This window comes from Azolla caroliniana, unplaced genomic scaffold, assembly GCF_043228905.1.
Source record: "Azolla caroliniana isolate FFs.n. ecotype wild unplaced genomic scaffold, voAzoCaro1.0.p SCAF_9, whole genome shotgun sequence".
Taxonomy (NCBI): domain Eukaryota; kingdom Viridiplantae; phylum Streptophyta; class Polypodiopsida; order Salviniales; family Salviniaceae; genus Azolla; species Azolla caroliniana.
In genome coordinates this window covers 18,610,373-18,624,881 of record NW_028230444.1, presented here as the reverse complement: position 1 = coordinate 18,624,881, position 14,509 = coordinate 18,610,373, and the positions used below count along the sequence as shown (strand labels likewise).

General features: G+C 36.8%; 2 protein-coding genes across 3 annotated transcripts; one reads left to right on the top strand and one right to left on the bottom strand.

Moving 5' to 3' along the window:
- Positions 1-1,641: 1,641 nt before the first annotated feature.
- On the bottom strand, positions 1,642-4,212 carry LOC147860449 (S-adenosyl-L-methionine-dependent methyltransferases superfamily protein). 2 transcript variants are annotated; one of them, XM_087325032.1, is made up of 3 exons: positions 3,702-4,212; positions 2,099-2,149; positions 1,642-1,981 (listed from the first exon to the last, which is right to left on the bottom strand). In XM_087325032.1, the coding sequence occupies exons 1-3, from the start codon at positions 4,144-4,146 to the stop codon at positions 1,803-1,805; spliced, it is 675 nt and encodes a 224-aa protein (XP_087181158.1). In that variant the 5' UTR covers positions 4,147-4,212; the 3' UTR covers positions 1,642-1,802. The 2 variants fall into 2 exon arrangements, with proteins under 2 accessions (XP_087181158.1, XP_087181157.1); XM_087325031.1 differs by having other exon boundaries at positions 1,642-2,149; positions 3,702-4,210.
- Positions 4,213-10,207: 5,995 nt separating this feature from the next.
- LOC147860448 (histone acetyltransferase TAP1-like) lies at positions 10,208-14,509 on the top strand. Its single transcript, XM_087324060.1, has 9 exons — positions 10,208-10,400; positions 11,936-12,021; positions 12,133-12,210; positions 12,382-12,439; positions 12,699-12,885; positions 13,391-13,490; positions 13,741-13,850; positions 13,945-14,038; positions 14,328-14,509. The coding sequence occupies exons 1-9, from the start codon at positions 10,357-10,359 to the stop codon at positions 14,405-14,407; spliced, it is 837 nt and encodes a 278-aa protein (XP_087180186.1). The 5' UTR covers positions 10,208-10,356; the 3' UTR covers positions 14,408-14,509.

Below are 14,509 nucleotides of genomic sequence, written 5' to 3'. Positions count from 1 at the left end.
GAGATGAAGAAGCTACATGTACCATTTGAACCACACATTTATTGTCATTGCTATTTTAAGAGGTTGAAATCGTCATTGTATTAAATCATTGTGAAATGCAATTAAACTTAGAAGAGATGCATTCTTTTGATCACTATTTTAAGAAGTTGAAATCATCGGTGTGTTAAATCATTGTGATGCGCAATTAAACTTACAAGAGATGCACGTTTGTTTGTGCTGGATTGAAATCATATAAATGTCACAGTCGGCATCGGGAGCTCCGAGAAGAAGGTTTGGTTCAATTGAAGGTGAGAATCCAGAGAAATCATGGAATTATAGAAAGGAGCACAACCAACATGGAGCTACAGAAGATTATTTTGTTTTCTTAAAACCAAACAATAGTACAAATATATGTTCCTAAAAATTTGACAGTAGAATTATGTACAAAAAAATCACCTATAACCTACACAACATCATTCATAAAAACATATGTCAGTGTTTAATTGTTATATATTATATTCCCCAAAAACTCACAAATAAGGTAAAATGAAATGGTTTGGAGCTCTTTATTCTGAACAGACGATTTAGCATTCCTTTCAAATACCTAATGCTATTTCGTATTTAGTAAACTCTCCTTCAAACTTCCAAATTAGACACATCAGTCTTAAGTGAGCAAAGAGAGATGCTTCATGAACATCAATGTCATTTGTGTAAAAGTGGGGTACATTTTCTTTCTTCACTGAATGATGTCACGCAATATGCTCTCTTCACAATCTTGTGAAAGTCTAGCCTCTTGGATTAAGATGAGGCCTCCATTTACATGTGCCAATTTCTTGGGAACTGATCCCATTGCATATCATGTTGGAAGTAAAGATCTGCATAAAAGAAAATAAAGGTGTGTCATATGCTCAAACTATGAGGGAAGCTAAATAAGCACAAATGTTTGCAAAGTAAATCAGTTGATTACGTATATGATTGATTTGTTGGGAGAAATGCCTAATTTATAGCGGTCATATTTTTTATTTTTACATATTACTGTTTCTCCTCAACACTTGTATTAAATAAGTGTGAATTGTCTCCTCTTCACTCACTCCAGCTCTTCACTAGTACTATGATGCCACAAGTAACAATACTAATATTATGCTACAATCATCACAACTTGTGTAATTATGTCGCCACTAACTAATATTCAGGTTAAGATTAAGAAGATTGGAAACTTATTAAGTAAATGAATATTTCAAGCAAAACCTAAACGTTGTACAAACTAATCAAATCAATACTTAAATGGAACACTGTAGCACATCTCAAATCAATATACATAGGATTTTCGACCACATCGCAATTCAATACACTTTGACAAGTTATCTACCTAGCAAACCTAGAGTTAGAATTTCTCTGTTTACTTCAAACATTTTTTTATACATGGACACTTTGCCTAGAAAACATACAGAAGCACAGCCATAAGAGATATTCAGTTCATTAAATAAGACATTTTGGTAACTTCAAATTGGTAGTCACTTGATTATAAATGCAAAAATCTAGACCAATCATAAATGTCGATCATCTGACTGCAAGTAAATAATGATTGATTATGTTTACTTACAAATCAAATTTGTCTCTGTGCGTTTGAAAGCTAGATCAAAATCTCATGCTATCCCCACATCCATAGCATTTGTAATCATAAATTATAACTCAGGTCAAATAACATATAAGAGTTTCTTACTCAATATAAAAAATAATACACATATTAACAAAATTCTTACTGTCATCTATTGATAAGATTCTTATTATTCAAGAAATAGCATTTTGAATTCTCTCTTTGTTTAGGAATAGCCCTTCTTCTTAAGGATGAAGACATCAGCTTCTTCAAATGCATAGTCGGGATGGAGATTTTCATGAGGAACTTTCTTTACATAGAAAAGCTCGGGGCAAAGTCTCCAAAAAAGCTCATGTGCTTCTGGAGATCGGATCTGGTAGCCAAGAAAAATGATGGTGGATGGACCTGAGAGGGCATTCAAAGTCGACAAAAAAGGCTCAACAATGTTCTCAATGTAGACAACATCTGTCGCAATGATGTAGTCAAAAGGTGATTTTAGGGCCGAGATTTGGCTAGGATTACCCCAATATAGCTGTGAAATTTTGACTTTACCCGAAAAGGATGGAGCTGTACCTGCAATTGGACGTGTTAAAATCATGTCATAAACAGATGATGCCTTTGCCACCATGTTCATACATGGGTACTGTATATATGGTAGCTTTATCCATCTTTGGCACTGAAAGAAAAGAGTATGTGATGCACACCTACATGTACAAATGGCAGGCAATATATACAAACTTGGACGATAGTTGCATTCTCATATGAAACGATAAGACCATTAGCATCTCTCATCTGCTAAGGTGTTCAGCACAAGCTTTCTACATTTGTCATCTTAATTAACCCTTGTGAGGATAGTTACTGCATTCTTTCTTAACAATTTTGGATGTAATTCCGCGTACATAGTTCTTCCCATAATTGTTCTGTGACCATGATAACAAAAAAGGTAGCAAGAGACATGATGTTATCAAGAATAGTTCCACCATATCAACATGTTTTAGAAGTGATACAGCATGTATGGCCTTTTCAAGACTTCAGCTTGTTCTTTCGATCATTTCTCTTGAATCCATATCCACATGTTTGAGGCTTTTTCTGTACACTGATTAGCACTGATTAACATATCCTAGTGTAAAGCATATAGTTTTCCACTATTTCTCTCAAATCCCATATCTATGCGATCAGCACCTATGACCGTTCCGAGAGTTTAGCGTATTTGTTTCCACCATTTCTATCAAATCAATATCAATATATTTGAGAGTGATTTAGCATTGCCAAACATTTCTAGGGTTTACCATGTTCTTGCTCACATATCTCTAATTGAATCCATTTAACATGTTTGAAAGTGATATAGCATCCATGGATGACCTTTTCAAGAGTTTGTTATGCTCCTTCCACCATGCCACTTGAATCCATATCAACATGAAAGGATTAACCATGGATGACCATCATCATTTCTCGCATGTATTCATATAGCATAGCATAGCACGTGATCATCATCATCACGACTCAACATGTGACAAGAGACCCCGATATCCTATGGGCCCCATGCTGATATTCAAGAACCAATATTGGAACCAAACCAATGCTACATCCCAAGACATTAGAATGAGGACCTAGGATCCATTTTATAGGATTTCCAGAATCTCTCTCCATTAAGGGTGTTTTCACAATCCAATCTTTAATTACCAGCTTTTGACACTAGGCCAGACACCTACCGCACGTGCCCATCTCGATGTCTAGGGGCATGTGGTAACAAAGATTTAGCATACCTGCATGCCCAATGAACACTCAAGTTATAGGCCTTTCACATTGGCCAGACATTGTAGGGTGGCCACCCAAGGTAACAAGAAGGATAAAACACTAGATATGTCCAAGGACATAGTAACCAGAATACGCCCCCGACTTTGTGGAATTTTTACTTCGGAAGCCAAGCAAGTTTTCCAATTTTACCAAAAGTAGGTTTTGCATGCACCAGATGGAAATACATATTCTAGTCTTTGTTTTCAGCATGAGGGGTACTAAGGTAATTTTTTATCAAATAGGGAAGGGGCATGCTAGCAAAATACCAAATGGTTCTTGTACAGTGAGTATATAGCATACATACATACATACATACATACATACATACCTGGAGAACGAAGCGAAGTGGCGGCGACATTCTTCTTGACATTGCGTTTGAGGGCGGGGAGGACAGGGGTGATGTCCGTGAGCAGCGTGTTAAGTCCGAGAAGTGCGAAACCGAGGCCCGCGACACCACACCCCGACCCGAGCTCAATGCCATGCTTCCCTCGCAAATCGAAGACAGCATCGCCATCATCATCACCATGGCCATACTGAGCATCATCACCACCATGGCCATGATGAGCATTCCCATGGCCATCACCATCACCATCATCTTGGGGTTTTTCTCTTCTTGCTTGCAAGGAGGCCACATGGGTCTCCATCCACTTGAGGAGCACGAGGGAGCATGGCCACACGGAGGTACCCACGTGCATGGACCCATTGTCCTGCTCGAACCGCAGCATCTCGCCCTTCACCTCCACCTCCACAACAGGGTAGCTGGAGAACTTCATGCTTCCTTCTTAGTTAAATGGGGCCTTCCTTTCAGCCCCATTCTACAAATTACACACAAAACATACATGGTATGTAATTACGAATATGTATATACATATGTCTTTCGATGTATGGATGGATGGATGCATCCAATGTGACACTCTACTACATACATGGTATGTAGATGTCTTTGGATGGATGGATGGATGCATCCAATGTGACACACTCAGCTCCATACATGGTATGTATATGTCTTTGGATGGATGGATGCATCCAATGTGACACACTCTCCTCCATACATGGTATGTATATGTATTTGGATGGATGGATGGATGCATCCAATGTGACACACTCTCCTCCATACATGGTATGTATATGTATTTGGATGGATGGATGGATGCATCCAATGTGACACACTCTCCTCCATACATGGTATGTATATGTCATTGGATGGATGGAGGCATGTATGCATGTGTGCATCCAATGTGACACACTCTCCTCGGCTTTGTTCTCTCTGCCCCTACATATGTACTTATCCCTCTCCCATCGAACATTTCCGGTACAACTTATGTCCGGTCACCCAAACACACCTCCGCCATACCCTTCGACCTAGCATATCGATGCGTCGAAAAGTAACCCCTTTTTGGGGGTATTCTACAACTTGACTGTGATAATCACATGTTAAAACCATGAATTATAATCGAATACTAGTCAACCATGTGACAGACAAAGTTGTTGCACAATTTGATACCATGTAGGCACTTCAATCTCCCGTGTCAAAAGGTTGAGGTTATGTGTGATTGCTTTTGGTTTTGTAGGTACGACAAGTTCTTTTTTATCCCCAGGTTAAGAGTAGTGGTATTCTAGGGCTTGGTCCTTCTGGCATATGACGATCATACATTAAAACCATGAATGTAATCGAATAAGAGCTATCGTGTGGCAAACAATGGTGTGCACAATTTGATCCCTCATAGGCACTTCAATCTGTTGTGTCAATAGGTCGAGGTTATGTGTGATTATTTTTTGTTTTGTAGGTTTGACATGTGTTTTTTTTTTATCCCCAAGTATGTATGTTTTGTTATCCTCATCATGTGTGAGCCAAAGGCATGGCTTCGTGCAAGATGAGTATGGTAAAAGTAATCATATCAACGACAATCAAAGGACTAGGTGTGCCAAAGAAGTATAAGTTGAATGTTTGAATATCCACAATTTTTTGTTATTCAAGTTCAAAGCCCTTGATAACCCACATGTAATAAGCTTAATGGGAGAGGAGAGCTGCAAACCCTAAAACGGAAAACAATATTGTTATGTAGAGAAGAAGAGAAACATTGCCAATAGATTTTGGGAAATTCCAATATGAAATTATTTCTCGAAAAGCACAATTTTCATTATCAATAAGACGTCATGTTGTTTGCCCTTTGACAAGCTAAATCTTGGATCCAAGCCCCTATATGCTTCAATTTCCAAACTCAATTTCCATTATGTGTTACTCAACTCTCATAACAATTGGACTATATGCCCATAATCTTTCTTTTGGGAGTATCTTAATCCTGACATAAACTTTTTAAGAGTGTTTAATCAAATCCTAAAAAGCAGCACCCATATGTAACATATTATAATACAAGATAATTTGTAAACCTTCCCTTGGGATCATCTACAAATATCAACTACAAGAGTTCTCTCACTCTCTCAATAGAGACCAACTTTCAAGGCCTCCTCCAAACCCTAAGTCCCTCATACATATACTTCAAAGTGGAGGGTTTGCACTAGGTTAGTCCTATTGGCATGCCCTTTAGTGTTTCCTATTTACATTAATCTCCCATTGAATATCAACACATGGCTATGCCAACCAAGTGGTTTACGATTGTTTGCTTGGGCAACCTTCTTAAAGGTCAATCAATTGTTAATGGATTTTCAACATGATGAAATTTAAATGCAAGAAGGTAATAAGATGTATTGTATCCAAGTCTACACCCAAAAAGTACACAAACAAGAATGGAATCCACTCATGGATGTTCAATCCATCATGGCTGAATTTGAAGTAGAGGTACTACTAACTAGCTTGTAACCTTGAGAGTGCTTGGGAATTTGATTAAAATGCAGACTAATGCCCTAAGGCTCAAACTAGAACCTGATCAACCACAACCACATCACCCGAGATGAATTGGATTTATTCACTCACCATCGTAGATAGGTTGTATCCAAGATATTTTAAGTGCTGGGATGAAGATGGGAGAATGATGAAGATGTCCTAAGCATAGAGTGCGAGGGAGAGCAAAGACGAACCCACAACATGAAAATCCCACCTATCTTATACAATCAAGTCTAACAAAATCTAAGTGGGCAGGTCATGTACATGTGCGGTTTTCGGATGACTTTAGTCCACAATGTGAAATCACCCGGATATTGGAAATAATGCCAAAAATAAGTAAACATCAAATTGGCCAAAATAATACATTTAGTGAAGAACAAGATAAAATAAATAAGCATGAGACAAGCATGTAAAAAGGTAACCATGTTCCATTAGGAGGGTGAATTTTTTTAGTTGATTACTAGTTTATCAGTCTTATCAATTCAAATAATTCTATTTTATAACCATTCCACAAGCCATACAACTCAAATCGAGTCTAATCTAACCTAATATTATTTATAATCTTGATCTCTATCGATTTTAATAGATATGTCCTAATTAACTTCTTAACTATACTAATACTAGTCAAATATCTCAATTAGAGCATAAAACACACTCTCAACTTCTATCATCGTACAAACTCTTCCCCATGAAAATAATCCAACCATCTCCTAGTTCAGAACCTTGGTGGTTTCACCCAACCATGCACAACTCTAGAGCTCTTAGCCATGACAAAGGAATTAAATATCCATAGGACCAAACATAAGACTAAATGTACCAATGCATAGTGTGAAGGCACCAAAGCAAGTCATAAAGAAACCTAAAAACTAACCTAGAAACAAAGTAGTTAAGTCAATAGTGTGGATTTCCATGACCATTTTGAATTTTGAACAATCTAGGTCTCAACTAATAAAATGGCTTGGACAAAGTAGGAAATCATAAGGTTCCAAGATTGCATTTGATGGCCTTGTTAAGGTCAAGGAAACAATCAAGGAGATGAAGAAAACCATAATGCGATGCTCATTGTAGTCGACCTAATGGATCAATAGGAGGAAACACTAATTACACTTCTCACACAATTTTAAGACTTATTGGCATGGAGTACATGGATATGAAAGGGATACCGCTAAAGGTGGTCATGCACAACATCCACAAGAGACAAAACGTGTTACCGATTAGACAACAATGTAGACCAATATGCACAACAAGTAATGGATGAGATTGAGAAAATGCTCAAAGTTGGCATAGTTTATCATGCTCAAAGTTGACACATTATAGGAGCAAAGGCAAACATTGTAGTGTTGAAGTCAACTCTAGGAAGATACTCCATGTTGGTTATGGTGGCTGACACTCTTCAAGGACATCCATGAGAACATGAAATGATGGGACAAGTGTCATGAACGCCAAAAAACTCCCTTATGGCACACATTGACCCCTTTGTGTTGATTCTAGATGCAAGAACACATCTTTCTCTTTATTGGAGTTTTATTTCCTTATCAAAGTTGTGTGTTGGGGCCACATCGTCATTTACTCTTTTGTTGGCGAAATGGTCAAGAGTGGTCATCAATGTCATGAAGAACCCTCCTATATTATCCTCCTTACCATCATTTACCCTTTTGCTGGCAAAATGGTCAAGAGTGGTCATCAATAACTCTTGAGCTACTAACACTCATATATTATCCTCTTTATCATCATTTATTGTCTTGTTGGTGAAATGGGCAAGAGAGGGCAACAAGAACTCTCGAGCTACTAACACTCATATAGTATGACCTAAACTAAATCTTCCTCTCCTCTTGTAAATTTATTTTAAACTAATAAGTCAATTAATTCCAGAATTTCTTGATAGAATAAAAGTTTGGGATTTTCCCATAGTCTTTCACTTTGGGGTCTGTCAACATGGCCACTTAAACTCGTTACCAAGGAAAATAACGTGGTATTCTTTAGTCTTAAGAACTCTATGAGGCTTAATATTTCTAATGCAAAATATTGGTCAAGCATGGTCATATTATAAATTTTGGAGAACTACCTTTTATTAGCTAGCAATGGTTAATGCTTGATGGGCTCATAATGTGAAAGGAACCTTTAAGGTTTCCAACTTAGATAAATGAACAAGAACTCTCATGTAAAAAGGGCGTTTGGGTGTCACAAGTTTAGGGTTATGTTTGGATGGCCCAATTTAGTGGCTCTTAGATCCTATAAGAGCAACTTTTCTCCATGTAGATTTTCCACAATAATTAATTGAGATATACTTGTTTTTTTAACTTTGCAATTATCTATTTAATTGAGACATCTCATATGATTCTTATCTATTAACTATCTATTTAATTAAGACAAACATATTTCTTAATGGACATAGGTGTCTTAATTTTAGTTTACCTTAAGAAGCCTTCAAGGCTTCCATGGAGTTGTGAGGTAAGTGCTTATATGTATTGAAGTATGACGTGATCTTCACCATCGAGAAATGACACCCCCAATCCCTCAAATAGCCCACCATGAAGAAGGAAACTCATTAGGATTCTATAGTCGAAGTAATTTAACCCAACAAGTTTGATATCATAGGCTTTCGCTTACCATTTGAGTTATTGCTTTGTACAACATATTTTCTATAGTTTCATCCCTTGTTACACACAACATCACAACACTATAAGGTACGCCATAATAACAAAACAACAAACAATGATCTAGAAGAACAATATATGATACTCACATTCTCTTCAAAGTGACACACGTAAAAACTAAAGCTTGGATGTGAAGGCACATACATGATTACTCACATCACAATGATTAATGCTTACAAACCAAAGAGATTTGATGAGCAATACCTTCCAAACTTCATCAATGGAAGTAAGTTGAATATGTAGTATGGTTCCCTGGCCCTCAAAAATCTTATTCTCCCTTTGACAAGCTAAGATGTAGAAAAGGTTGGACGAAGTGATAACACAAAATTCAAATGTCAAGGGTGAGAGCACCCTATCAACAATGTCGCATGTAGAATAGAGGAGCATCATGATTATTTAGGTTTGCTCAAATATGCTTCATTAGGATCCTCTACACAACTATTGATGTGCATTTATAGTGCCAACGATCCAAAGTGCTAGTCCTCTCTTTGACATCCTCAAAGACTTACCTATTTGGTTTGCTCTAGTTGAGTCAATTGGCCCAAGTCTTACATTCTATTATCGTGGCTTGACACTCATCTTTTGTTCAAGGTGTTACCTTTCGACTGACTTTCTGTTCGGTAGATTGGTAGGATGATGAACCTCACCCTCCATACTATATATGGCCTTTGTTGGGCACCAATGCACCTTCTCTTTGTAGAAGACTACGTTGTTGTTCTGGATAACAGTCTTAGTAATTGGGTCTGACACGTGATATCCAAACTTGGCATCATGGCTATATACCAACAAAAATGCAATTTCTCGACTTCAGATCGAGTTCAATGCACAAATCTTTAGGCATGTGGACACAAGCTTGACAACCAAATGATAGTGGTTTGGTGTCACCTCGTCGTATTCACTAATCGTAACCTCCACATTGTACTAGAATCGTGCTCATTCCAGTTGTGCATCACGCGAGTGATGACTCCAACAAGAATAACTATTGTCAGATCCTTGCTTTCTGTTCTCATCCATGTTGGTCTCAACATATACCCGAAATCATAAACACGAATGCACTCATTCGCCCACCTCAGCCTCAACACAAATGACAACAAATCAACCTTAATTGATTGTAACTCTCAATTGTTCAGATAAACCTTAAATTGATTGCTTTTGCGGATGTCGTTAAGTGTTCAATTTTTCAAATCAACCTCAACAAATTATAAGAATGATTGATCAATGTATTATTAAGAAGCCAAATAAGAATAATCTGAGCTAACTTTAGTAGTAGGTAGCCACCTCAAGGTCATGGGTTCAATTCTTCATTTCTTTGTTACACCAAATATCACTCACTCTTCACCTCTCCTTCTCTCTCTAATACAAAAATATGTGGTCATGGTTTCTGGGCAGTTTCTGCTTCCTCCTCCTCCTTCTCTTCTTCTTCTTCTTCTTCTTCTTCTTCTTCTGCTGCCCAACAGTCCTCAGAATCAGCAGAGAAGAAAATGGCCCTATCTCTCATGTCTTGCACACGTCCACCTCTCTCCATGTAAGTACTCTGTTTTTGCTCTCATGCTTCTTGTTTGTATCTCTGTTTAGAGTTTAGGGGTTTTGCTCTGAAAGAATGGAAAGTAACATGATCCCATTCAATTTGAATTCCTTACGATAATGCCCGTTATATTTTGGGCTGCTTCCATCTTCCGCCCTTTTCTTCATTGTTCTTTTGTATGGATTTTCATGCCATTTATTGTATATAGCCATGAATCATGAATCCTTGTAATTTTATCTTGGCCATTCACACCATTCTCGTCTCTTACACGCTTCTTCTAAACATTACTTTTTGTAAAAAGGAAGTTATTATGTTCTACATTGAGCTGATTCCAAGAAGAATACAAGTGATGCTAGCTAAACCCTCATGTTGGTCTATCTATCCTTGAACATGTCTCAAAACACTAAAGAATGTAAATATACATACATCCAATCTCAGAATACCAATAATCTGATCTAAGCTATTCACGAATGCTAATTGTGGGCATTTGCTGAGCTCAAAACACTCAAGAATATAAATATACACACATCCAATCACAGAATACTAATAATCTGATCTAAGCTATTCACTAATGCTAATTGTGGCCATTTGCTGAGCTCATGTTAGATCCACCTATGAACATGCCTCGAAATAGTATATAGATGAAGTTTCAATCCGTCCCAAAATGCCTACTGTCTCCATTACTTAATGGTATATTTTCCATTTCTGCTTTAATGAGAGATGCATATATACATTGATTCAATAAACTTTGATCTCAATCATTGAGACTTCAATGATGGATTGTCTGTAGTTCTAGCAGCTTGATTTTTATCTTTACTAGCACTGAGCACCTTTACAAACACCGAGCAGAGTTTCCGTTTGATGTTAATCTCAGGAATTCCTTTGTTAAAAGGAAGATTGGAGAACTATTAGATTCTTATTGATCAGAGAAATCTTTCGGCAGTGTCCTTAGATTTTTCGCTACTATTGTGAATGTGCCCCTCCATCTTTCCAAAAGAAAATAACCGTTATGCAGGAAATCTTTATGTCCACATAATTGTTGAAAATATGTTTTTCTTATTTGATAATGGGAACTTATCTCATATTTATGTCTTGAATCAATTTCCTTTACTTAACATTCTTGAGTATAAATGTTTGATTTATATATGGAGAGATGGTTAAGTGATTCCTAGATCTCTTCATATATGGACTTCCTTGAGAAGCTCATTGCATATGAGATGATGTAATCAACCAGTCTATAGTTCCAAGATTGCTGTAGGTAGCCACCACAGAAGTTGGAATTTGAATATAAGAAGGTTGAGACTTGTTGATTGGACATCAGAGTGAACAAAATGTTCATTTAGATATATAACACTCAAGACTTGTTGATTATACAACTACTGCAAGCATATGATACACTCGTAAAATTATTTCTTTGGTATGCTATTACTAAACGTGAGCACTTTTTTGGAGTTCTCCTTTTCTATTTTGTCTTCAAGCATTTCGTGAGTATTTAGAGTCTTATCAACAATTAATACAATATATTTTCTTTACAGACACCAGCCACATACTAGTCTCCAAAAAAACCTATTCACCCTCAATGCCACACATGCTTACATGGAAGTTCCTTCCCTATTCTTAGGTTTGTTCATGCTGGTTGCATATAAGTATGGTTGCTAATTTGATGTGTTCACTCCGTTTTTGCATCAGCTTGTAGCATTGAAGGTCCGATATTTTCTTTGAGTTATTGCAGATGTACGATTGAATCTAAGCGTTAGCAGACGTGGATTCGACACTTCCTGGAGAACTTCGTTTGGTGCTTTTGACATAGGTATAGATAACAATTATAATCCCTTCTTGTTAAGTAACACCTACAGTTGACACTTTTTTTGGCTCCAATTTTTGCTATGACTAGAACATTTCTGGAACAACTAATGCATTACGCCTAAAGCAAAATTTCATACATATTGACACATTTCTCCTTTCTCTTTTTATTCCACAGGCTCAAATAAACACAGCTCTCATGTGGTCGTACACCTCTGGGATGCATTAAGATCGGGGTCTGTAATATCTTTCTATCTATCTATTATTTCCTTCTTCCTCTTCCCCAACTTCTAAAATTCAATAACATAGACCTTATATGAGATGCTCAATGAAGCTTTAAGCAATATTCTTGGGTCCTTTCCCTTCTCCATTTAATGGGAATAAAATATAAAGACTGTAATGGACAAAGTTATCTAAGCATAACGAACTTTACAGACTTTTAGTATTGATAATATGCACTGTATGCATTAAGACATTTTCTTTAAAGACTTGCAGCTTTATAAAACAGCCTTCTCCTGCAGTTGTGGATCCAGTTGATGATGAGATACTTGATGAGGAGCCAATTGAGGATGAAAAAGTTGTGATTGTTGAGAAGGTTCAGCAAGATGGTATAAAGGAGAAGATAGTTTTCTCATCTAATGGTGTTGTTGATGTTGCAGAATTGGAGGCCCTATGCCTGAAGGTAAAATTCATCATTTACTAGTTTCTTAACCAAAATTTGGTTCTACTACTGTTACAATGGAAATAGTTTCTAATCTATTGAGATGCCAACACTGTGCTACTAACTAACTAAAAAGGAAATTCTATTTATGTATAGAAGTTATGATATAGACAATGGATTAAAGTAAATAAAGATGCCATTTGTGCTAATGACATGGATATCTTTGCCCTGCACTTATTTCTACATGTAATATGTAAGGCTTTCCAAATTGACCCGCGCACATTTTAAATGTGTTGTGAAAGGATGAGCCATGTGTGATATACAGAGTATTCAATGTTCATGCATTATTCAAAAAAACCACCGCTAGCAGAGATCATTCAATGGTGCTTTTTCTTTAAGTGTTGGTTAGCATTTGTCAAATATGTTTTTTGATCACTGGATAAAGGGGTTTATTGCAAGAACAATAATGTTTTGAGTTAAATGAATGCATGGTGGAAATTTATACATGCCACTGTTACTATTGCAGGTAGGTTGGCCAAGGAGGCCTCCATCGAAAGTTCAAACCGCGCTGAAAAATAGTTTTATGGTGTCATCATTGCATTTGTTAAGGGAATTTCCAGCGGAAGGTAAAAGACTCATCCTTTAGATTGCCACATCATTAGATTAAGGTCTCAATCAACCAGTCATTAAATATGATAAAGAGGTTGCAAGTTGTTTACTGCTTTTAAAGATCATTAAATTGCATGATTCAAGGAAGAGATCAAAACAATGAAAAATTTTCCCCTGATATCCAAGCTTAGGTAGCACATTTTTGCACTAGTTGTTTTGCACATTTTTAAGCTCAGAATTAAGAGCTTGATGGTCTTGTTGAACCAGATGGGGGTGCAATAGAGACAAAGCAAGAATTAATTGGCATGGCCCGTGCTACCTCCGATCATGTGTTCAATGCAACCATATGGGATGTTCTAGTGGATCCACGTTATCAAGTATAGCTTAGAAATTTACTTTTTCCCTGGTTATATATATGTGGTGATTTTGATTTTGGTATATGTTTAATTTATGGCTTTATTCTTGATGTAGGGACAAGGTCTGGGAAAAGTACTTGTTGAACAAATGGTGAGGGCATTGTTAAGAAGGAACATTGGCAACATCACTCTGTTCGCTGATTCTAAAGGTATGTTGCTGCTGAGTTTGTTCAGATAAGGTCTAGTTTCAGTTTTCTGCCTACATGAAGCTCATTGTTCTCTCTCTCTCTCTCTCTCTCTCTCTCTCTCTCTCTCTCTCTCTCTCTCTCTCTCTCTCTCTCTCTCTCTCTCTCTCTCTCATATATATATATATATATATATATATATATATATATATTCACACACACACATGCATATCATGATACAGCTAACTATTTTAGTTTCTCCATTTCTCTCATTCAATAAAATAAAAAATAGGACTTTTTATTTTTGCACCAGTGATTGATTTCTACAAAAACCTCGGATTCGAAGCAGATCCTCAAGGAATAAAAGGCATGTTTTGGTATCCAAGGTTTTGAGAGACACTCTTTATTTTTGTACAAATATTTGTATCTGACCACACTAATTTGTGCAAGCAATCATTTGTAAATTTTGGCGTTTACATAATCTTCATTTGCACC

Bases quoted from the DNA above. Each gene is read 5' to 3' on its own strand.
- LOC147860448 (XM_087324060.1), top strand. From the start codon at position 10,357: ATGGCCCTATCTCTCATGTCTTGCACACGTCCACCTCTCTCCAT. The intron at 13,851-13,944 runs GTATAGCTTAGA...TTCTTGATGTAG, and splicing joins TAGTGGATCCACGTTATCAA to GGACAAGGTCTGGGAAAAGT. The intron at 14,039-14,327 runs GTATGTTGCTGC...TTTTTGCACCAG, and splicing joins TCTGTTCGCTGATTCTAAAG to TGATTGATTTCTACAAAAAC.
- LOC147860449 (XM_087325031.1), bottom strand. From the start codon at position 4,146: ATGAAGTTCTCCAGCTACCCTGTTGTGGAGGTGGAGGTGAAGGGCGAG. The intron at 2,150-3,701 runs GTATGTATGTAT...GTCCAATTGCAG, and splicing joins CACTTCGCTTCGTTCTCCAG to GTACAGCTCCATCCTTTTCG.